The sequence below is a fragment of the Sardina pilchardus genome, chromosome 22, assembly GCF_963854185.1.
Source record: "Sardina pilchardus chromosome 22, fSarPil1.1, whole genome shotgun sequence".
Lineage (NCBI taxonomy): Eukaryota > Metazoa > Chordata > Actinopteri > Clupeiformes > Clupeidae > Sardina > Sardina pilchardus.
In genome coordinates this window covers 5505562-5529939 of record NC_085015.1, presented here as the reverse complement: position 1 = coordinate 5529939, position 24378 = coordinate 5505562, and the positions used below count along the sequence as shown (strand labels likewise).

General features: G+C 43.8%; 1 protein-coding gene across 1 annotated transcript in view; it reads right to left on the bottom strand.

The window, feature by feature from the left end:
- The window catches only part of arid5b (AT-rich interaction domain 5B), a gene marked incomplete in the record, with an annotated part of 64079 nt that extends 50025 nt beyond the window's left edge, over positions 1-14054 (bottom strand). Inside the window, 3 exon segments of the mRNA XM_062526917.1 lie at positions 5868-6106; positions 13416-13670; positions 14022-14054. Of these exon segments, the coding sequence (XP_062382901.1) occupies positions 5868-6106; positions 13416-13670; positions 14022-14042 (515 nt within the window).
- Positions 14055-24378: the final 10324 nt, after the last annotated feature.

Below are 24378 nucleotides of genomic sequence, written 5' to 3'. Positions count from 1 at the left end.
CATCAAGCCGAGTGGCTGAGAGGGAAGCGGACATGTGAATGAAGGGAGAGACAGACAGACAGACGGATAGATAGATGGATGGATGGATAGACAGATATATAGTCAGATAGATGGAGAGATAGAGACCTAGACCAGCAGAGGTGGGGAAAATATGTACGTACACACAGATAGCTTAATCTTTGGGGGCTGTCAGACAAAAAGAGAGATATGAGATGTACAATTTATTTGCTTTGATGGAAAAGGCCACTTCTACCTCTCTCTCTCTCTCTCTCTCTCTCTCTCTCTGTCTCACACACACACGCACACACACACACACACACACACACTCCCTCTCTCTTTCTCCCCCTCTCTCTCGCCCTGCAGACACTTGTGGATGCAATCTGTCAGGCATGCTGTTAGGGGCTACCGTTGTTCCGCAGGCCGCGGCAGACGCCGTAATGGGGCGAGAGTGAGCGCGAGCGCGGCGGCGCATCTTCACGGAGCTGGGCCAGATCTGATCTTTATCACAGGCCGCTCGCAACCAGAGAGGCTTCAGGGGCCCTTTCTCATGCCTAAAGACACGCTTTCTCACAATGGCTTCACAGCTCGAGAGAGAGAGAGAGAGAAGAGAGAGAGAGAGAGAGAGAGAGATAGAGAGAGAGAAAAAAAAACAGATTAGCTCATTGCTAATATGGATGGAAAAAAGCCCTCCGCTGTTCTATTGAGAGAGCACGTGTGAACAGCAATACATGAGTGAGTCAGGAGCTGATGTGCGAATAGAACCACAGCATTATCTTGTTCTTTTTCTTCTTCTTCTTCTTCTTTTTCTTCTTCTGTCTCTTCTTCTTTTTAGTCAGCCCTTAATTGACTCATTGGCCACAATACGCATTGTCAAAAAGAGCACGATGCCAATGTCTGACTCAGTCAGAAATGTGATGTCGAGCTAACAGAGGTACCGGGTCACACGCCAAGCTTGTGACCTCGAAATCGCATTCACGCCCATCGCTTTCAATACCCGGCCAGCGAGCACAAGGCGTCAGGTTCCATCTCGGGAATTAGCGACGAGAAAAACGATCCAACGGACAAAAACAAGAAAGCCCACAGAGCGGCGCTTCATCTGGACGTTAGCGAGCCAAGGGGGGAGAGAGCTTAATTACTGGAACAGAGATGCATCAAGTCATTTAACACTTTTTGTCTCTCGGCTTCCCCTTCCCCTCTTCTTTCGTTTTTTTCTTCTTTCTTTCTGTCTTTTTTTTGTCGCTCTGACAAAAATCCTCAACTATATTCAGTTGATCTGAATCGTTTAACCACAAAGAGGAAACTCACACAAACACACACTCACCACACACACATACGGTGTACTATATATAATATTTATTCATATTATACAGTGTGTTGGCTACAGTGATGTGATAGAGTGATAAATATATCACATACATATTTAAACACACACACATATATGCTATGCCGATACTGTGCTCTTTCAATAGACATCTGCAAAGGCAGTGTCTCAGGCACAAGAATTACCCATAAAACTAGCTGCAGGAACCTGCGCTACAAGCATGAAGGCTATTTTTAGAGGGAAGGAAACATGACCACCAAGTCGCACCTTTTTTTTCTCTCCTGCTCTCAAAAAACGTACATTTAAGAGCCAGCGAAGACCAAAAAGGGCCTTCCCTTGGCCTAAGCACAACTCGCCGCAACGCTGTACTCTCTCATCGCTGGCCATTTCTGCACAGCGGTTTTGCAGCAGCGTCACCACAAGTAGACATTTAGCATTTGGAGGGGAAGTGACTCACAAAAAGGTATTTCTCTCCTTAATACGGTCTACGAGAATAAGGTCGCCGGTGGAAAACGATGCGTCGTCTTAAATGTCACACAGTTCAAGTCGCATTAGGGCAGAGGGGAGTTATGATTGCAAATTCTACAATTACACAAATACAAACTTTTTATAGGAGCCGACAGCGAGAGGCATTTGAAGGTTAAAAATATTGGACGCTGAGCTGGAAGGGCTCTTTTTATAGGATACTTGGCATGCTGCGGTTTGAGCACTTGATACACTTCAAAGGCAGCTGGGCTTAGCGGAAATATGTATTCACAGTGCAGTGAATTACTATATTGTTAGATATGGCAGCCGGGTGGAAAGTGCTGCCTCGGAGACAATGCCTACATTATCTGGAAACAATATTCGGAGGATTACGATCGAGTGTCATTCGCAGTGCAGAAACTAATGGACAACACAGGCCGATTAGAAAACCTGTCACTTCCCGCAACGGAGCTAAATTGATTCCAGCGTTGCTTTAGACTTTGAAGCCTTTTATTTCATACGGCATGTGATATGATTATTGCCCTAACCCAACACACACACACACACACACACACACAACGCACACACCCTTCCTCATGTCAAGCAGAACTTGTTTTAAACTTATTTTAATTAATATTAAACCCTTTCCATAGCTGATTAATAAACAGGTCCCACATTTCACAAGAGATGATAATCAATGTGCAGATACGTTATCGAGGTGAGTGAGCTATTGAGGTAAATGATGCCTGAGTGAGGGTTGTATGAGGGTTGTATTTACGTCATCACAAGGTTCTTGGCAACCTCCAGTTGGCTCAGCTTCATCCTGCTCTATGGGGGCAGCGCAGATCTGCCCGTTAATTGCTAACCCCCCCCCCCCCCCTCCTCCTCCCCCCTCAGGTGACCAACGGCTTTGTTTCTCTCTCTCTCTCTCTCTCTTTCTCTCTCTGTCTCTTTCTATCTCTCTCTCTCTTTCTATCTCTTTCTTTCTATCTCTCTCTCTTTCTCTTTCCATCTCTCTCTCTCTCTCTCTCTTTGTATTTTTGCTGGGCTTCAATAATGGCATTATGACTGTATTGCCCACATTGATTTTTTTGTGTTACTTGTTATTTTTCTCCCCTCAAACGCCAATATAGCGGCTCTTGTTATTTTTGCTTGTGACTGAAGCAATTTTCACATCAAATGACGACAGCTCTCCCTTTGTGTGCTGGATGGCTGCCATTTGTTCAGAGGAGGGAGAGCTGAAGAGGAGTGTGTGTGTGTGTGTGTGTGTGTGTGTGTGGGGGGGGGTCACTCATTTCAGTAACTTTGTGATCAGATGGAAGGTCTGATGAGTTTTCCCTGTGTCACTCGCATTTAATGGAATCCAGCACATCAATAAGAGCTGCGCCTCTTTTTTTTGAGGAAACAGGCCAAGTGGCAGTGTGCGTGTGTGTGTGTGTGTGTGTGTGTGTGTGTGTGTGTGTGTGTGTGTGTGTGTGTGTGTAAAAAAGTGTCTGTGAGTATGAGGGTGTGTGCGTGGGGGGGGGGGGGGGGTGCAGTCAAACCTCAGAACAAAGTTGACAAGGCTAATTCATATGGCAGTTTCAATTAATGATTTGTTCCCATTGGCAACACAGCATTTTCAAGTCTTTCCCTGCCGCAATTGAAAGCCTAACCCTTGCTAAATGATCCCTTTCTTTCTGTGGGCAACAAAGAAAGCACATTTGAGAGAGAGAGAGAGAGAGAGAGAGAGAGAGAGGGAGAGAGAGAGAGAGAGAGGGAGAGAGAGAGAGAGAGAGAGAGAGAGAGGGTCTCTGGTCTTGTGCCAGGATATTCTGCTTACCCAGTGAATCTCGAAGTACTCTGTGTAACTGTGTTTAAAAATCTCAAATAACACAAATGTTCCATATACAGTATACAAAAATATATATGTGTGTATATGTGTGTATGTGTGTGTGTGTGTGTGTGTGTGTGTGTGTGTGTGTGTGTGTGTGTGTGTTGTATGTATATATATACATATACAGTCTTTCAAAATCAGCTAATTAGCATTACGACTACATACTTTCAGACTGTATGCAAAATAACAAGGTTACCCAGTTGACACCGAATAAATCACAGAGCTTTTCTTCTTCTGCTCCTTCACCCACTATTGATTCACATTCACAGCGGTGGCTTCATACAGGCCAAGTGACAAAGCATCCATTATTGATTCCTCTATCTAATCTTAGCATAGGAATCTAATGCTGCAGCCGATTCAAGGGCAATTTAACATTTCGCTTCCACACATACCCACACTCCCATTCTCACACACACACACACACACACACACACACACGCACACACACACCGACGAAGCGGTATGCAAATTCGGTAACACTGAATCGCGGAGTCAAAGGATGAGCTGGCGCATAATTACAGCGCCTGCTAAGTATGTGGGCAGAACCGTACAATGAGGCTCCAGCATGGCTTTGCAGTGTGATTGACTCCGACTACGAGTCTGTATATGTTTCAATTATTTAAACGCATAACCATCTCCCCGAGCACCAACACCCCCAAAAATACCGAGAGGAATGCGATCGAAAATGAGAATTACGCCGTGGAAATGATTATGTCTCTCAGGCGCCGCATTTTTTAGCTCCGGTGCCATTGTCGGAAAATGACAAGTTTATAGATTCCTGAAATGTTCTCGTTTTTTTTTTTGCGGAGCCAATTTCTTGGCTTCGGGCAGGTATCTGCCGAGCAGGAACGCTGCCAAAAATGACATATTTATAAGGCCATAAAGCTAGCTCTGCAGCTCTTTATTCTCGGCGGTGAAGGATTCTGTGATAGCACGGGCTTGTTACAGATGTATAAATGTGTGTTGTGCGCTTTTAAACAGCCCTCGCCAAGCACTGCTGTAAAGAAATGGCTCGCCGTAACCTTTCACTGTGATACACATCTCTCCTCTCCTCTCCTCTCCTCTACCCCCCCCCCCCCCCCGCCACACTCCACTCTCCCTTCTAAATAAGCAAATCATGGTTTTAAATCCTCATTAAAAACCGGCTGGGCTCGCTGCCAAATACACAATAATTTCAGCAAGTGCACCGTTTCAAAAAGAATGAAACGCGTAAACATAAGTGAATGAGAAGGGGAGCTCTTAGACTGCTGATAAGGGCTCGACAAACACACACACACACACACACAGAGACACACACAAACACACACACACACACACACACACACACACACATCAATGAGAAACACTGGGTCCTCGGGGGCCCTTTCCTGTTGGATGTTGTTAAGCTGCTGCATTGTCTCCTGCGCTGATACTGAAAACTGAGCTGTTAAAAACGCGAGCGGGAACACCATGCCCCAGCTCGGCCTGTTAGCGCGTAAACAACACGGCTCTCGCGCTGAAAGGTATGCTAAGGTATTACACACACACACACACACACACACACACACACACACAAACACCCAAAGGAAGTAGGGCGCAAATATTTCCATGATTCGGTGATCAAAGTGATTGATTGCCCGTCTAGAGAGGCTTGTGCTTTTCCACCATCAACTGAACAAATGAGGCCGGGGGGGGGGGGGGGGGGGGGGGGGCTCCTGTGCATGCAGTTAGCATGCCGCTGCTGCGCCGCCGCTACGCTAACGCACCAAACAAATGGGAAACGGACTCCTGACATCAACATTACATCTACGCACATCACATGCAGGCACTTAACAAGCACCGCAACGCAAAAACAATTTAGGGCCTTCTAGTTCTCGCTTCCTTGCAGGGAAATAGAGCTGTGATGTTGTGTTCTACCTGTTGATATGCATATATGATGTGCACGTACATATGTCAAAGTGACATTAATGTGCACTAATCCCATAAACACCATGTGTGTGTGTGTCTACACATGTGTTTGTATGTGAGTGTGTGTATGCATGTGATTACATGTGAGTGTGTGTGTTTGCATTTGTGTGTGTGTGTGTGTGTGTGGTGTGTGTGTGTGTCTGTCTGTCTGCAGATCTCCTACCTGGCTCGGCCTTCTCCTTGAGTGTGTTTGCATGTGTGTGTGTTTGCAATGTGTGTGTGTGTGTGTGTGTGTGTGCAGGTCTCCTACCTAGCTCGGCCTTCTCCTTGAGCACGTCTTTGAAGTTGAGGCCGCTGTTGAGCGTGGACTCCCGGTAGCGGTGGTGGTGGTGGTGGTGGTGGTGGTGGTGGCCGTTCTTGCCCAGCTCCCGCAGCACGGTGGGCTTGAGTGGCGTGGCCTTCAGGCCCTGCAGCCAGCACGACGCGTCCCACACCGTCCATTTCACCAGGTCCTCCAGCCGCACGATCACCTTCTCCGACACCGCGATCACCTCGTCCTGGGAAGGGAGGAAGGAAGGGGGGGGGGGGCGGGGGGGGACATGGCAGTCAGTGCTGACTTACTGGCTCCTATGGTGCTATTGTTTTTTATTATTATATACTGAACCTGTGAATTGTTACTTTAATATTTGCAGTTTATCGCTGACAACTTTTTACATAATGCAAAATATTTCACGTTAGAGAACGATAAAAATGTGTGTGCGTGTGTGTGTGTGTGTGTGTGTGAAAAAAGAGTGAGAGAGAGAAAAGTGAGTTTTTGTATTTGAGGAGGGAAAAAGGTGGGCGGCTTGAAGTGGTGACTCATAAATCAAACAAAGTCGAAACGAGAGGAAAGAAAACAGTTTTTATCTGTAAAAAAAGACACAGTAGCTCACAAGTCTACCCGGGATCGAATGACACAAAACATCTGTTAGCGGAAAAATAGCCTGATGTCGTTTACCAGATAAAGCAATAATTAAGACGCACTCTGGGAAAATAAAATCCTTTCAAAGGCACAAGCTGTTGGCTTTTTCAAGGCAAACTGGCTCCGTAATTCGCTATTTGCTGATTTCATGAGTTTCTTTTCGCTGCAGCATTAATGACCTTCAAACGGCTGCATTGATGAGCGTCCCGGCGGAATAAATAGAATCACTCATTTAAGAAAAAGGGAAACGTCAGGCTTGTGACCTGGCACTGGATGACAGCGGGAAAGAGAGAGGGGGGGGCAAAGGGGGGGGGGGGGGGTCTGGAGAACAGATGTGTCAGATTGTGAGAAGGCCCCTTGATATTCAGTCGTCAAGACCAGAATCTCTCTCTCTCTCTCTCTCTCTCTCTCTCTCTCTCTCTCTCTCTCTCTCTCTCTCTGCTGCTTTTCCCACAGACGTGTACAGTTCTGCTCTGCACAACACTGCTGGTGCCCGTGCTCATGCTCGCCGTACACAACTACTCTGGCCAGTCTCGACAGGGTGACCCGCAAAAGAGAAACACACTCAGCACACACACACACACACACACACACTCAGATCACAGGAAATACCTGCACTTGCTCGGTTTGCCTGCACCTTCTTTTTTTTTTGGTTTTTTTTTTTGGTTTTGTTTTTTCTGAACCCCAGCGATATTTCTGTGTCCACGAGCAGAAGGCCGTGTTGCTTTTGCTCGCCAAACTATTTACACTCAACTTCCCTTCATGTGATACTCAGCGAGGTCATGTTTTTTCACATACTTAACACTCGCCTCTAAAGATGGTGGAGTTATTTCGACACCCCTCTTGTTTAATACTGAACATCAAAGATATTATGACTACACGGCCTCGAGCTAACATCTTTGTTCTCGCATTCCTTAAATACATCATGTAAACAGCAGGAATACTTCAACTCATCTGCCGTCTCTCATAAACACGGCTGTACTTTTCCAGTCATAATCAAGTTCACTGGCACCGATCAAGGGTAGACGGGTAATCTCTGGAGCTGCCATTAAGGCCTGGCTCATAGAATATACGCAAGCGACGCGGACAATGATTTCCCCCTCCGACACACATGACACACTTGCGTTGCGCTACAAAGACATCAGACAACACATTTTGCTACGTAACAATGTGCCAAACCCTCTTTGTATTGCAGGGTGTGTTTGCATGGCTTGCGCAGGGTATCAGGCCTAAGTGTTCGCAGAAACAACAAAATCTAGCCCAGATCCGGGCCATCACTGGGCCAGACCTGGGGTGGATCCGGCATACCGATACGAGATCCCGGCTAAGCCGCTAGCACAGCTTGCGATATTCCTCTTGATTTCCGCTGCAATGCTTGCATGCATTTGTATGCATTCCACACAGCTTGCACAATGCCCAACGACAATGTCAGAATAACTCTTCACAGTCTATACAACCCGCCTCTTATCCGAGTCAACACAAAAAAAAGGGAACCTGCTCGACTGCCCGAAGATTATGCACCTTTAAAGTAATAGCTGCCTTGCCATGCCGTGCAGCTCTGGAGGAGAGCCTGGCCATAATAGCCATTTAAAGTGTAAAGGCATCTGTTTTCATGCGGCCATAAAACTAAGTGGGTCAAACATAGTTAATCCCGATGGCGGCACAGCAAACTTTACTATGAGATCATGTGCTTCAGCTCTGCGGGCTTTGAAGATCTGACACCGCCCCAGCGCTTGATTGAAATATTACTCAGAACACTCAGACAGCCTCTCTGTCTGTTATTGACACAGATTGATTTGGGGAGAACCCCCTCCCCACACAGACACACACACACACACATACACACACACACACACACACACACAGACATCCCCCAACACCACCCTATAGTTATATTCATTCCAACAAAACCCACTTCCATCACTATTAGACTTGTTTTCCTGCGTGCTTTACAATTATATCCAATTGCATAATCAATTGCATTAGAGCGCAAAAACAAAAAACAAAAACAAAAAAAACAGGCAAATTGACAATGATCAAAAAGAAATCAAGATCTCCACATGTCAAAGTTCTCTCAAGTGGCACAACCATGTTCTGCTTGTTATGTGCCTTTTAAAAGCATTTGTGGCTGGGGGGAGGGTTGTTTAAGGAGGGGGGGTTAGGGGGGGCATTGCCCCCCCTTAAAGCAGAGAAGTGAGGCCCACAAACAGCGTCATGCTGGGAATGCTTCAGTCGACTGATTCAGGGGGTCAGGCCAGGAATTCTCCAGGTCAGCGCGGATTTGTACACCTGCTTGCATGCCTATTGAATTATTGACCTGGTAACATGGAAAATGTGTCCACAGACGGAGGCAAAAAAAGGAAGTCTTTTTTAGCCGAGTTAAAAAGTTAAATGAACTATTTTCCCCTTCAATAATTGATCTCGTCCTGAGCTTAAAGTAATTACTTTGTCATGCCCTAGACCTAAGCTCCTCCCTGAAAATAAAAAAGACACTAGCTGAGCAGAAACAGCAACAGGAGGAACCATTTAAATATTCCTTTGGATACATAAACATCAACCAGACCATTTCCTGTAAACTGGGCTTTAGAGACATATCATATAACATCAATGAATAACAACGGGCTTTGTATAAAACAGTTTTATGGACTGAATTTCAATGTTAATGTGGTAAACAGTAAAAAAAAATCCAATAATTCTCTTGCTCCTCTGACAAATGATGAATGTGGTTTGTAAAAGGCTTTTGTAATCAATAGGGGTTAACTCAAACGGGATCATTTCCAAAGAATTTGTCAAATTGGCTGAATTCCAGGGAATTTTCCGAAGCAGTCATGTTCATAATGGTTAAAGGTGAACTTGCCGAACAGAAACTGACTCTACTTAACACCCCCACTTTCTAGTTACATACTTCCCTATTTGAATACCAAAGGGCTTACGCCTATTACACAGAAATACTGAGAAAGAGAGAGAGAGAGAGAGAGAGAGAGAGAGAGAGAGAGAGAGAGAAAGAGAGAGAACTGCCACTTATGTGTCAACTCCAGAAAACATGTTCAGACTAGCACTGCAATATTACATGAAGGATGGAATGTTACCTTACAGAGAAAAAAAACAAAAACAACACCCAGAAAAAAACACCAACACACACACACACTAGCCTGATGATCTAATTTGAACTATAAATATGTTCCAGGCATTCAAAACACAAGCTTGGCCCCATGCCAGCACAGCCAAGATGGGCTTGGACAGACGCCACACACTTCCTCTCTATCAGTCCCAAGTTGCAAACCTCACTGTTTTGCAATCCAAATAACAACAAGCACAACAGCAAAAAAAAAAAACTAATTACATATCAATTCCATCCCCCCGGTGCCTTTAGTAAACCAGTGCAGCGCTTAAAGAGGTAGAAGAGGAATGGCATTTGCATGTGTAAGAGCTCCCAGTCAATTCTCATTCGTCGATGCACAATGCTTTGCTTATTTGTGTCTATGCAAACTAATATGAACGCCGTCGGAAACGCCTTGGCGGTTAATGGAATCTGATATGGAATCTATTTATAATGGACGAGCGCCCTGTTTTTAGCTTTGCTCATGCCTCCCTGTGGCATTATTGGGGGGGGGGGGGGTATTTTCCAAGCCAGTGTTAGCCACAACTTGACAGCATGTGAGCCAATATACAGTTCAGCCAGTTTAAAAAAAAAAAAAAAAGCTGACAAACGACCAAGGGTGACAAAACACGCCAAGTGTTAAAAACAAAGCATGTTTCCATTCGCTTGCCCATGAAATGTTGATTTAAACCTATTCAACACCTTCTCCAGCAGCAGCAGAAATGAAACACCTCTTTGTCACTCCCCTTATCTGCATGCCCTCTCTTTAAAGCAAACAAGATAATAAAAAAGTCATTTACACATTTGCAGCTATCAGGTTTAGTGTAAACCGGCGAGCCAGCTCAAAAGAGAGGGGTGGCTACTTTCAGAATGCCTAAGAAGAGGCTTTTTTTCTGGCCCGGCCCTCTGGTGAAAAAATACAGCGTGGTCAGATTGGGGAAATATGCAAAAACAGCCTGTCCTCTTAACAAGAGCATTCGCTTCTCTCTCTCTCTCTCTCTCTCTCTCTCATGCTCTCTCTCTCTCTCTCTCTCTCTCTCTCTCTCTCTCTCTCTCTCTCTCTCTCTCTCTCTCTCTCCAGGCCCTCAAGCGCTAAGTGTTAAATTCTTTCAGGGCGTCCTGCCAGGGAAGATGACTGCAAGCTTGTTGCTGTTTTAGCCGCTGTTATTCTCCTAATGAATGACTAAGAGGGCCAGAGGGGAAATTACATCACCTGGGTGCAGAAACAAATAGGCATCTGGAAACTGAGTGCCTCCTTTTATTGTGGCAATCATAGCCATTTAGGGCGTACAATCACACACTAAACATTAGCACATTGTCATGCTGAAGTCTCTATCTCTCTTTCTCTCTCTCTCTCTCTCTCTCTCTCTCTCTCTCTCTCTCTCTCTCTCTCTCTTCCCGTTGTGCTGTGTGTGCTCTCCTGGGCTCAAAGAGTTCACTGATTCCAGAGAGCGGTATAGCAGCCGCCATAATTCAGCATTCTCACAAAGCAATTACTTGTCTAGGCCCTCCCCCTAGGCAAGGTTAACACGTCAATATCGACACAAGTCACATGAAACAGGGAAATATGAGAACAATAACAAAAAAAATGCTGCCTTTCAAATTATATGCATTCTTATACATAGTTTGGCTATATGCATATATATACACACACACATATAACCATACATATATGATATATAGATACATATGTATTTCCATGCATGGAGTATATATAGATATAGATATAGATATAGATATATATATAGGCTATGTAGGCTATGTCATAAATACATACAGTATAGGCTACATGTAGTTATGCCAGAAGAGAGCTTGAGTTATTCTGTACAAATGCAAATGTAATTAAACTGGACAATTTGCTGAGTGCATCATCAATGGGGTGGCAGTAACTTTCTCAGTGTCGGATTACTGCAGGTGGCCAAGTTGACGCTCAATCACATTATTGAGATTGGTCATATGCTTCTCGGTTTTCCAGCTCTCATTTGTTTTTCTCCTCTCTCCCCGACCGCGAGATAATCATTTTCCATGTCTTTAATCGGCTTCACCAGCGCATTTGTGTAACATGAGTCAAGGGCCACACAATACCAAAGAATGCTTTTAAAATTCTGGAAAGCGCTTGGCCAAAGTTAACAACTGATAAGTTGGCGTATATTGCACCATCAGCTGCTGTGCTATTGTACTAAGTATGTCAAAAGTCGAAAGAATTGTCCTTGGGGCGAGTAATCCTATCTCCCTGGCTCTTTCTGGATCACCAATCATGTATGCGTAATAAATTTGAAAAACAAATAGTTCGCATTGCTGCTGTGGGGAGGGAGGGGAGGGAGGGGAGGGAGGGATGGGGGGGGGGTGAAGCGTTGACAAGTTTAGAAAGAGGACGGGGTCTGATCAACTGTGTCAACATGAGGTTAAGTCTGATGTTTTCTCCCCATTCTACCTCGTTACATTGTGTAAACACCAGCGCACCCAAGGTCGCCTCACACAGCCGTTTATATTCGCCTAATAATCGTAAGCATTTTGCCATGCAACCTTGACATTTCACTGGTGAAGACGGCACATAAAACCTGTTGCTTATTATGAAAAGGAAATTTGACACTCGACTCCTGGTGGTGGTGGTGGTGAAGGGGGGGGGGGGGAGTCCAATAAAAATGTCACTGAAATTGAGTTGCTTTATTAGTTTTCTATTCGCGTACTCGATTATAAGCTGTACAATACATGAAAGAGGTTTACTCATAGTTGTATTACGCATCGCTTGCGAGCGCGGTGGCGTTTCCAAGTAATTGCATTCTCTATTGCAACACCCCGATGAAGTAGCACAGATAAAACATGTGTCAACTAATGCGTTCTGGCAGCGAACGAGTTAACTGCTGGCGAAACAAACGCACATAATTTCTATTCTTCTGCGCAAATTGCACTGGTATGCCTAACCCCGCTGATGTGGAACCAGGCTGCAACACTTTGACATAATAACCTTCATAAATGTCGCTCTTTCCCTTTAAGGCATCCCAACTGGGCGCTTTATCAAGCTTGCCATGATTAATCAATTCCTACTGACCGAAAGCATTTCAGCGCGTTTGGAGAATATGTCCGCTTACAATACTTCTTGTATCAGGAAATGTACCAGATGACTGACCCTGATAAAATGCACCAAACAAAATTAAAACATCGCGCTGACAGTCAACAATTCTCTGTTTCCAAAGCCCGCTTGGCGTTTGCCTTGTAGGCTACATGATTATTTAGCAATATCCCGGAGCATTACTGTATTAACTACATCACGTAGACTACATCACCCGATCAAACGCCGCTGCCAGACCGAGGGCTTTTGATCTACCTTGTCTTTCGTAATTTCCGCACAATTGTACCCTACTTAACATAGACATGAAACAAGACAGACTAATGTGACAACTTCGCATTACCACATCCGTCACCGATAACGCGATCACCGTGTTTAAGGATATTACGAGAAAGAAAGAAGCTCACTAAATAAATAGCCAGCAAATTAATCAAAGGCATGCATAACAGCGCACATGAGCAGTAAGACATTGAACATAGCCCTATTCATTTCCTCATGCTCGTGTGGCTGCATGTAAGAGGAACTGCAACCAAATGGCTTAAATGATAGGAAATCATGCTTCGTGTGATTCATCTTTAGCTCTATCAAGAGCAAACAGAAAGCGGACTATAGCAAGCTATGTATAGGTCGTACTTCATCGATACCAGTTAAACTGTAGATAAACGCAGCTCAATGGGACGGGCACAGTACACAGCAGAACAAACCAGATATATATTAAAAACAGTGTTTAATCACCTCTCCATGACTGACAGTCCTTCCCTGGGGAGTATCTTCTGGGAGAAAATAAAGTTTGGAGCTGGATAAAAGTTGCTTGCTTGTCCTTTCTTCCCATAACAACTGGAGCTCCGCTATGCAAATCGGATCCCCTGGCTTACATCTTACGAAGAAAAAGTCGCCGAGGGACAATATTCTTGGTTTGCCTTCAAGGTGAAATCGAAATGCCTTGTAGAAAATGTAAGGTCCGTGCAAACCACAAGGTGAGCCTACCCACTGCGGAAACACCAATAAGTAATTAATTTCATACATTACATGCTCAGAGTCTAAAACCAAACAGCAAAAGTAAACTCAGATGAAATGATAAAAGTCGAAACACAATCGTCACTAGCTATGATATGGCTCTATGTTATAGAGCAACGAAAATACGGTACATCAGGCTAAAAGCCATAATACATTAGGCTATACAGCCCAGCCTATGTTAATTATAAAATATCAAGTTTTGTTTTCTGAAGTTTCCCATATTGATATAAGTATATAACACGTTACACCGACGTATCAGTTAGAATAGCCGTTGCCATTAAAATGATAGGAAAATGAAAAATAAAGCAGAATAGGTTATAATACCATGAGTGAGTTGGGCTCCATCGCGACGTTCTGAATTGATTAAACTCAACATTCTCTCCAAACTTGTTGGCTTGAATGGATTGCTAACGGTCCTGGAAGGGTGTAATATTTGAAAGCACAGTGTCGGGCCGATCGTCAATATGAAATCGAAATAGAACACAATATCCGGACAAAAAATGTATGGAAACAAGATCTAATATTTGTACATGACCTGTAGTTATATATTTCCACATTTCTTAAACGATAGTTGCTCATAAAAATCATATTAAATTCTAAATGGTAAGACGACAGTGACCTGTACGGTGCCTCGCGTCTGTTAGATATGGTTTTAAAAATTAGCCACTGGAAATCGCAGCATTTTCTTGTGGTTTTACAAATATCTACAAGAATATAACATAAAATGCATTTGGTAATATATATTCAAAGATAAGATGTGTACGCATCCATGCAATATGCGTTCGCATCGATTTACTTACCATCTAGGACCTGTGGCGAGGACGTTTGTATGTGTAATAGAAAGAACATTTCCTGCAGACCTGCAGAGATTCAGGGGCGCTCGTCTTCCTATTTCTAGAATGCATATAGCCTACTGTAACTTCGCTCTGAAATGTACACAATTTAACCTCTGTTCAGGTTGATGAAGAGGTGACATTTGCTTTTATGAAACAGAGGGTTAGCTGTTGTTATCTGTTGTTACAACCGTTGCTACAATGTTACAAATGCATGTTACGTATTGTTTCACTGGAAGGAAAGAGGGGCAGTGACGAGCAGTGGAAACCGTATGCTTTGAATTGCTGCCATTATGTTTATGAATATGACTCGTGTAACGAGAGTGGATAACCATTTTAAGGAACTCGAGCTTGTCCGGTCTTGCTTTATGTAATGAAACTATGCCTTTATTGTTCAACTGATTTATTTTATCTGAGAGGAATGGACAGGATGAACTCGAAATCATTCTCAATAGCCCATGCGGTGCTTTTAAGCGAGTGGACGTTAGATGAATGACTACAGTGTATCTTTATTCAAATTCCGATTAAGAAATAGCCTGAGCCAATCGCTCATATTGCCACTTCCGTTTAGTCATACTAGATTAGTGTTTATTAAACATTCCTCGTTAGAATATCTGTAGGCTATAACAAGTTTCAAACTAGCCTACAGCCTAATGACATGTTAATGACTGTTGTTTCAGAAGTAAGCGATTAAAGTGATTTCGCAAATGTAAGAGGAAGTTGCAAAGAACATTTTCGTCATATCAACCATAAGACCTGCCTACTGCGGTGACAAAGAGAAAGTTGGATCACGTTGCCTATAGCCCAAATTACAGGATGCAACATTAACGTCAGCTATTTTTATGCCTTATGCAATGTTTTATCTCAAGTCATGAGGGGAACGAGGCTTGCTCACAAATAGGTGCAACCATGAAATAGTAGGCTAGGCTATCTCCAACTGCACCGTACATTGTAATGTGATAATCAACACCACCATGTCATCGTGTGATATGGAAAATGAAGTTACGCATTTGATTATATTAACATTATGGAAATAGAGTGCAGGGGGCGTGGAAGAAAGAGAGAGAGAGGGGGGGGGGGGGCAAGCCGAGGCACGCTGAAAATAGACTCGAGCTGACAAGAGCTACAAGCAAATCAATTGGCAAATAATATGAACGAACAACTGCCTCAATAATAGCATGGTGCATTTGAGCACTTTAAACGGTTTATGTCATGCAACGCTGGTCTAAACAAAACACACTGTACAAGTGACTGTATCGCGTCACCGCGATAAAAGACAAACAATTAGTGTGCACTCCATCTGAAAGGGAACTGCGTGTTCTAATTTAAGGGCTTAGCGGAAAAGTAGTGCACTGTAGCCCGCGGAGCGAGCGCTCATGTGATCCAAACGACTACTGATATCATAGGCTGCATTAGAAGTCAAAGTCGTGTTTAAATCGGCTCTCCTTTCAAGTTTGAATAATATGGTATCATTAATATCCGCCAGCGTAATTTGTCGGGAGAGCATTTGGGTCGTCAAGTCACGGCGTGATTAAGCTCTTTTATTTAAGACAGTGAGCCGTAATAGCAAGTGCATTCAACGCCACCATCAATCATCCTTGGGTGTGAGACATTAACTAACACATTGACAAGGAGAGAGAGGCAATGTGCCGCCCCCATGGTGCATATCTCGAGCCTCTATTAGATAAATATCTATTTTTAAGGCAATAATGTTATGGTGCTTATAACTTGTTTAGTATAAAGGGGTATGGTGACAACGAATTGGAGAATGTAGCATATAGCCTAGGCCCAAGTGTTACATATTTTTACATTTAGATGCAATAATGCAATTATGTCAGTTTCTTATCCAGAGATTCATGAACAATCACTGTAAAGAGATGGGTATTTTTTGCGCTAAAACTAAACTACACCATATTGTCTCGTTACGCTCAGAAAAGTGGATCTAGCATCTCTACAAGCCTTACTGAAATATTGTGTTCCTTGCTGATTGCTGAAAAGTGTCAGCGCAGTAATAAATGATGATGATAACGGTGTCGGGAATAATTTGCCTTACAGATTGTGTGTTTCAGTGTCTGCCGAGCAGCCCCGGTCCCTCCTCGCTAGTGACAATATGAGTGGAGTGGATTGATAGCCTAATCTTTCCCCTGAGCTGCGAGGAACATTTGCAGTTTGAGAGCCGGTGAAAAAGATGGACCCCCCCCCCCCCTCTCCCTCCTCCCGCTCTCTTTATGTGAACATGTCTGCCCCTCACAACCCTGCTGTCCTCATAACTCACTACGTAGCCTACAAGTGAATGGATTTTGGTTGAGTGAACGCGGATGCCAGTTTTTTTTTTCTTTTTTTTTTTCTAGTTATTATTAATTTAAAAAAAAAACCTGTTGATTGATTTAACTATTCACATTACGCGATGAAAGCTAAATGTATTTCACTCTGTGGTTGACTAGCCAGGGCACATTCACCCAGAAATTACATTCCAGGCCCATCATTTTCCTAGTCGTTGCATGCACAGTAATTATAATTTGTACATATCCAGTTTCAGAAACCTGTTTTTGAATCAAGGCGGCATTTGGAGAGTCTGCTGCAAGGCATTCAAACGCTGCTCACCTTACCCTCAGAAATTCACGGGGCGGGTTCAAGGAATACGGGCTGTCAGCAATTTCCCCCCTTTCCTCCTCTTTGGAGATAACATGTAAATTAATGACAAATCATTACGAGCTCTACACTGCCGCCAGTGGCAAGAACGTTGCACTCACACACATACAGAGAGAGAGCGAGCGAGAGAGAGCGAGAGAGAGAGAGAGAGCGAGAGAGAGAGGGAGAGGGAGGGAGGGAGGGAGAGAGAGAGAGAGATTCTTGCAAGTATATTTGCCAGCCGGCAGCAAGCTGAATGCATTCCAGGACAAGCACATTGCACAGCTATTTGTCCCAGGGTTGATTCATTATTGAAAAGGCTCCAGAGGCAAACATGGTTGACAACATCCTCTCCATCTGCCTTTCACAAATAGATATTTTATGCTAATTCACCACGGCAAAGACGGGACAGTGTTCATATATAGCAAGGCCGGAATAGGAAACAGTAATATTTACATAAGCTTTAAGTTAATGGTATTAGTATTACAATACTGATAGCTAAATATGTCAGGGTAAACTGCAACATGGGTAGCTAGAGGAGGCCATTGTGAAATAGCAATATTGCATAGATATCATTTTTAGAATAGCATCATTTATACTCAAAAAGCATGTCTATTCCTTTTTTAATGGTGGATGACAGAGAAAGATTAGCCTACCAACATCATACAGTGTAACAACAGAGCAGAATTGATGGTCTCCCTGGTACTAATAGTTTACAATATTGAATATGAGCATGAAATTGAGTCTGAATTTCCAGTAGGCCAGAGTCATAAAAAGGCAACTGCATCAAATAAGCTGCACATTCATTACTGGCAAGTCTGTTTTAGTAACAATAAATGACAAATGAATGTTATTCAATCTTGACACTTGCAAAATAAATAAATAAATAAATCTTTTTTGACTCTGAAACTGTTGTGTTTTATGTATTACCACAGTGAAATGTCAGGGGATTGCGCACTCCCTTCTGCCGAGAAAACCCGTGGCAGAGAGAGCGGGGAACGTTCATCATCCCCTGCACATTGATCCCATCTGTTCTCCTGCTTGGACATAATGACACACAGAAGTAAGTAGAACAAATGACGATGTCGGAGAAGAAATAACAAAAACACGCACAAAGGTACAGCTATAGGAAAAAAGAGACCTTAACCCTCTGTAGTCAGACTGGCAGCAAGACAAAAGATGATGTTTATTGCGGATGTCGTTGGGTGTTTTAGTTTTCAAATACACATTTCACCACCCGCAACTGCATTTGTATTTAGGTAACAGTGATGCCAATCAAAAGTAGATAAAACAAATATGTATGCATGTGTATATGTGCGCATGGGTGTGTATGTCTGTGTGTGAGCTCATGTGTGTGTGGTTATGTGTGTGTGTGTTTATGTTTAAGTGTGGGTCAAAAAAGGAATGAATTGGCCATAAACAGCCAATCTAACATTTAACATTAGGTCTTTAACACTGTCCTATAGGCATAAACTCACGAAAATGCACATGTATAGACGAAATCTGACCAAATTTGGTGTGGGTCTGGAGAATCCTGTAGTGATTCTGTGTCAAATTTAAATATTTCTGCCTTTTCTCATCACAAGATTGTACGATTGGTGAAACTGTAGACATTTGTACGATCACCATTCACTTGTATAGTATATTGATCGGTGGTACAATGGTTGTCAAATTATGCATTTTGCGAATGTGGATATCATCATAACTAATAACAATATGAGAAGGCTGAACCATGTTAAGCAATGCATGGTGAATTCATGACAAGTTTACAACATATAACAAATAAAACCTCATAGCAATTAAAATCTAATCAGTTTAAACCACTGCCTCTGGTGTTTGGGCCCTAATTACTCTTTCTGTGCACTTCAGTGTAGTGTACAAATCTGTTGACCTCTGTGCTGTGCCAGGAAGAGGAGATAAACGTATGTGGACACACACACACACACACACACACACAACCACAAAGAGAAACTGCAAACCTGTGTCAACTATTCAATATTTATACTCTTGAAAATGGTTGGCTTAGCAACTTGCAGTTGAGCACTTGAAATAGTGAGAGTGAGAGAGAGAGCGAGAGAGTAGAAAAGAGGGCGACCGAGATTTTGGCTTGTAGGTGCCCTTTTGTAGAAAGAACTGAGTGAATTCAGCTGGCAAAAGCTGGTTAGTGTAAGCACACATTATAATAAATGCTCACCCTAATGGAGTTCACTTTATCTGGCCAGCTTTGGGAAATCACAGTGACCAAGTCGAGTTGAAGAAAGGCTATCATTAACACATGAATGGATGTATTTAATTAGAGGTTAGATATGGAGTGGGAGTATACGGTAAAGCCTGCAAAGACTTTCTACCATGCTGCTCTCATTTAGTTATTTACATCAAATATTCACAGCACTTCCTGACTCTAATATCCTTGATGTTGTGAGCATGAATTTTACAGTATATTGTGGCATTACCACAGTCTGTAGGGAGCATGCCAAGTGAAATCAGGAGTCTGGGAGAAAAACGAGCGCTTGCAAGCGATGTGTTCATTACCACTCTGAAATATCCATTAGTGTTCTGATCCTATCAACGACGTACTGTAGCCTAAGGACGTGTTATGCACAGCAACGTGCGGAGAAATGAAACCCTAGTCTGGCCCAGCATTATCGAGCAAACATGACTAATATTGTCCAGCAGAAGCGTCGGGTCATCAATTCACAATGCAGTTTATGGACGCACATTTGAATGTGTGACAAAAGGAGCACACTGCGTGGCTAAGCTAACGCACAGCTTGTGATATCTGGTAGGCTGATTTTATCGCCGTGAAAGGAAGGCAGCAATGGTTTAATAACAAATGATTAATACCCTGACAACAGGGGTAACCATGCTGGGAAGAATGATTCGTGACGTTGGAGGTAACAACATCCTAAGCCACTAGGCCAGCCCCTTGTTTTTCTCTTTCTTTCTTTCTTTTTTTTTCTTTTTTCTGAAAGCACTCAAACGGCTCGTAGCCTTCACTGATATTCTTGTCAGCATTCCGTGTCAATATTTGATGTAAATGGCTACATGACCTGAGTGTTTTCAGTCCCCACTGTGAATGTAATCTACCCAACCTAATTACAGGAGCCTTCAGGAAGGCACTGAGAGAGGAATGACTATCAGCGCAGCTGTGCCATACCCCGGAGGGGGTAAACAGGTTAAGGTGAAGTTAAGCGTCGGGGCTGCTTGTTAAGGTTAAAACACATCAAGCATGTCAGCCAGCTCAGTCGATTGGTTAAAGGACGGGTCTTTTTTTGTCCACTGTAACATGAACAAGTATTAAAGATGCAGTCTGCAATTGTAGTCAAAGGTTGATATTTGAGCTCAGCAAGCGATCACATTTCATCCGCATCACTGGATCAGAATTATGGACTGCACCTTTAACGTCCCTCTAAAGAGACTAAAACAAAGGCCATGCACACTGGTGCCCCTGGTGCCCCTATTGATGTGAGCCTGACTCCACGAGCTTCTCTCCTGACAAGCATCGCTACTGCCCCATAGAAAGCATGACACCAGCTTGATAACACCGGATCGATATTATCAGGCTTGTAACCCCCCTCTCCCACCCCACCCCTTCACAATGCTCTCTCCACAATGAAAGGGCAAGTTATTTTATTATTTATTTCTTTTATACTGTTATCAAACTGAATATATCGACTGTTTTTTTTTCTTCCCATCCTACCCTGATACAAAAAAAAAAAAAGAAAAAAGAACGCACGCAGACAGTGGAGATGGAAGATGAGCATCTTAATTGGAAACATGCTCTGATAAAAATGGATTTGTGATTAGGTTCACATCAGGGTCTGAGGATGGAGGAGGAGGAGGAGGATGAGGAAGAAGGGATGGGGGGGGGGGGGTACAAAGCCTATTACTGCTGCCACCGACCGTCAGCTACAAACCAGCACCCAATCTATTGCATTATTCAAGTCAGCCCTGCATGTAATAATACAATTCATTATTGCAGAACCCCGCTTTAAGCATTGATATTAAAAATGCATAATTCAGTGTTGTTACACAACACACGTTTCAGCTGTCACAAATGTTCAAAAAAGGGCCAAGCGAGCATAATACTGCTTTGGAATTATATAACTGTTAATATTTTTTCTTTTTTTTGTGTGGCAGATATGGATTAAGCAGCACATGGGAGCGGGGGGGGGGGGGGGGGGGGGTATGTATGTGGGGGAAAAATAAGCAGCTGGATATCTTCATGTTTGAAGTCGAGCTGAGGCAAAGGTGGTTGGAAATGTCCACCTTCAATTACATTACGTCTATGTCATTTATCATGTTTTCTCCCTCACAGCTGGAGCGATTGCTGTTGCTATGTCGGATGAAAGCGTTCTGGTTTATGATATGAACAAACACCCAGTCTCTCTCCATCTCTTTCTCTCTCATAACGCGCAGGCACACACACACACACACACACAGAATCACACAAACACAACATGGATTCTTCAATAAAATATACACATAAATAAATCGCCTGACACTAATTCCAGTGCTGTTCATGAGCAATGCTTTCAAAGCAACAACACAGCCGCATGATTCAGTTCTGTACACAAGCACAAATAAAAATGAATAATGAATACTAATGTGAATGATAATAGTGCTCTCAAAGGCACAGTGTATCCCTGTGTGTGTGTGTGTGCGTGTTGTGCTTGTGTGTAACAATTCCTATTGATTCACATGCAGTAGAAAGGACATCACTGGCTTCTCTATCCGGATACCATACTGTGAGTGTAAGTCTTCCTCTTGTTTGATTTGAACTGAAAGTAGGGCAGCCATTCTGTTCCACCCGAGGTGAACCTTTTTTATTTCTTTCATCCAAAGGTAATTAGCGTGTGTGCTGCCATCAAAATGTCAAATTATGTGGCGGCCGTTCATCTGATAAGACGTTTGATAAAGCGGGGAAATACTGGCCTAACAACTACCTGATGCAGTTCCTCGTCTTATCACAATGACTTAATGACTCAGAGGACATCCAGCCAACATGTTAACAGTGTCTCATCTGATCTTAGGAAACAAGCGCTGAATGCTCGAAGGGGAGACTGTGAGAGGGGCTTTTCTTGGGAAAGAGGAGAGCCGGTAACACAGTGGCTTCTCCCCCAGGGCCCGAGTCCATTGATACAGTCTTCATTGTATATTCTGCAGCCAGACAAGCTGCATTCTTTTGATATCGATGGCCAAGTGCCGGCGCGCCAATAAAACCTGACCTTTGTGAGCTTTTTTCGCCCGGTTTTTTAGAACCGACGGGAGGTAAACGCAAGAGCATTATCTTTTTTTGTGATAAGATTAGCCTATAAAAGCGTGCAGGAGAGAACTACAAAATGATCCTTTCTGGTGGGGAGGAGATGCAGAGAGGTGGGGGGGGGGGGGGGAGTTTATGGGGAAACGAGAGTACAGGGCTGGAGTTGATTTACTGTGGCTCTCTGTGTAGCGAGAGGAATTAATGATTTATACAATGAGCCTTACAGAGAGAGCGAATTTCATTATGTAAGCAACATTAATGGTGCCTAACCGAACTTGAAATGAATATAAACTACGGCAACGGATAGATAATGAGGGCCGAACCTAAGGGGCCTCGTTTATATCGAATCCCGTTGAACAACGCGGAGGAAACATATTGTTAGTGTTCAAGTGTCACGTTTCTAAAGAGGAACTATTTTTATGGAAATGACCGCGGAGCGCAGCGGGCAGGAGATGGCAGGAGCTTAATGCAAACAAGGCAAAGGGATCCGCCGCATTTGCATGGATATGAGAAAGACAAAAACAATTCTAACCAAACACCGAGGGGCCACCCCGGCTCCGTCTACCATACGATACGCTGCAGCCACGAGAACAGACCCCTTCTTCTTCTTCTTCTTCTTCTTCTTTATCCCTCTTCCTGTTTCTTCTTTATTCTAGTTCTCACAGTGCCGCTTGCCTTTTTCATTCAGTTTGATTCCACAACGCAAACATTATTTTTGTGTTCTATAACATGACTTCAACCGCGCCAAATTGAATGCGGCTCTCCAGCCCCTCGGCAATGAAAACAAAGTTTTAAATTACTTGGTAATGGAGGAATGCACAGAGGGCTCAGAGAATACCCCCCCACACACACACACACACACACCACCCCCCCCAATAACTCCTCAAGCACAAAAGGAGAGGAGGAACATCTGGCTTTGACTCCTCTAGCCAAATGTTTACATCCTTAAATCATTTTGAACATAATTTATCCCTCCTTTTTTATACAGGGCAGATTATTGTCTGGGTTACTTGCGACTGCAAAGTCTGGTCGGGGTTTCTCTTATGCCGCGCGTCGGGAGAAAAGTATTTGATAGTCACTGGTGAATTTAATGCATGCTCTCTGCTCCGTGGGTGATTCAACACAGCCGTCAAGACTTGTCAGGGCGCCTGACTGGAGACATTTCTGCCAATACCCAATCCAACTGGATTTGTCTGGCACGCTCGTAATATGAATATGTTCAGTCAACAGAGAGAAATACAATAAAAACAGCCGCCCCACATAGGAATATATCCAATACATCCTATTTGTATTGGAAAGAGATATACATGTAAGCTATAGAGGCCATCTGAAATGCAATACTATAAATTGTGAGAGTGAGAATTGGACATGTAGACACTCCAAATTGCTGTAACAGGCTACCAAAGGTCAAGGCAGATGTGAAGAGATGTGGGCGTGCAGCTCCTCAGAGACTTGTGCAAGAACAGGCCTGTACGTTAAGCTGAAGTTCATGGGCAGCCACCGTTTAATAGCCACGTTAGCTTGGTCACGCACCTTTGTGAACTCTACGAGTCTCCGTTGGTCATTAACAAATGTCTGTGGTCGGCAAACGGGAATGACCGCATCAGCCTGTTCTGCCCGCCATCTCGTTTTTAACAAGATCTCTCGTTCTGTCGGCCGGCCAAAAGGCGAGCAAGCGTTTGGCCCGAACGGTCACGGCTGAGCGCGTGAGAAACGGACGCTATCGCGTTTCACTTTTTCACGCCGCAGGTATGCAGGATGCGAGGTCCGCGGTCCCGCGCCGGATCCGGCCCGCTATCGGCCCGCTCTAGGCCCACGTCCGCTCCTCTGCGCTGGTATTCGATCTCAATTAACACCCACGGAGGTGGGGAGAATACAGGAGAGCCACAGCTCGGCCGGGTGGGGGCGGGGGGGGGGGGGGCCTGGTCTCGGACTCGAGCACGAAACCGAGGAA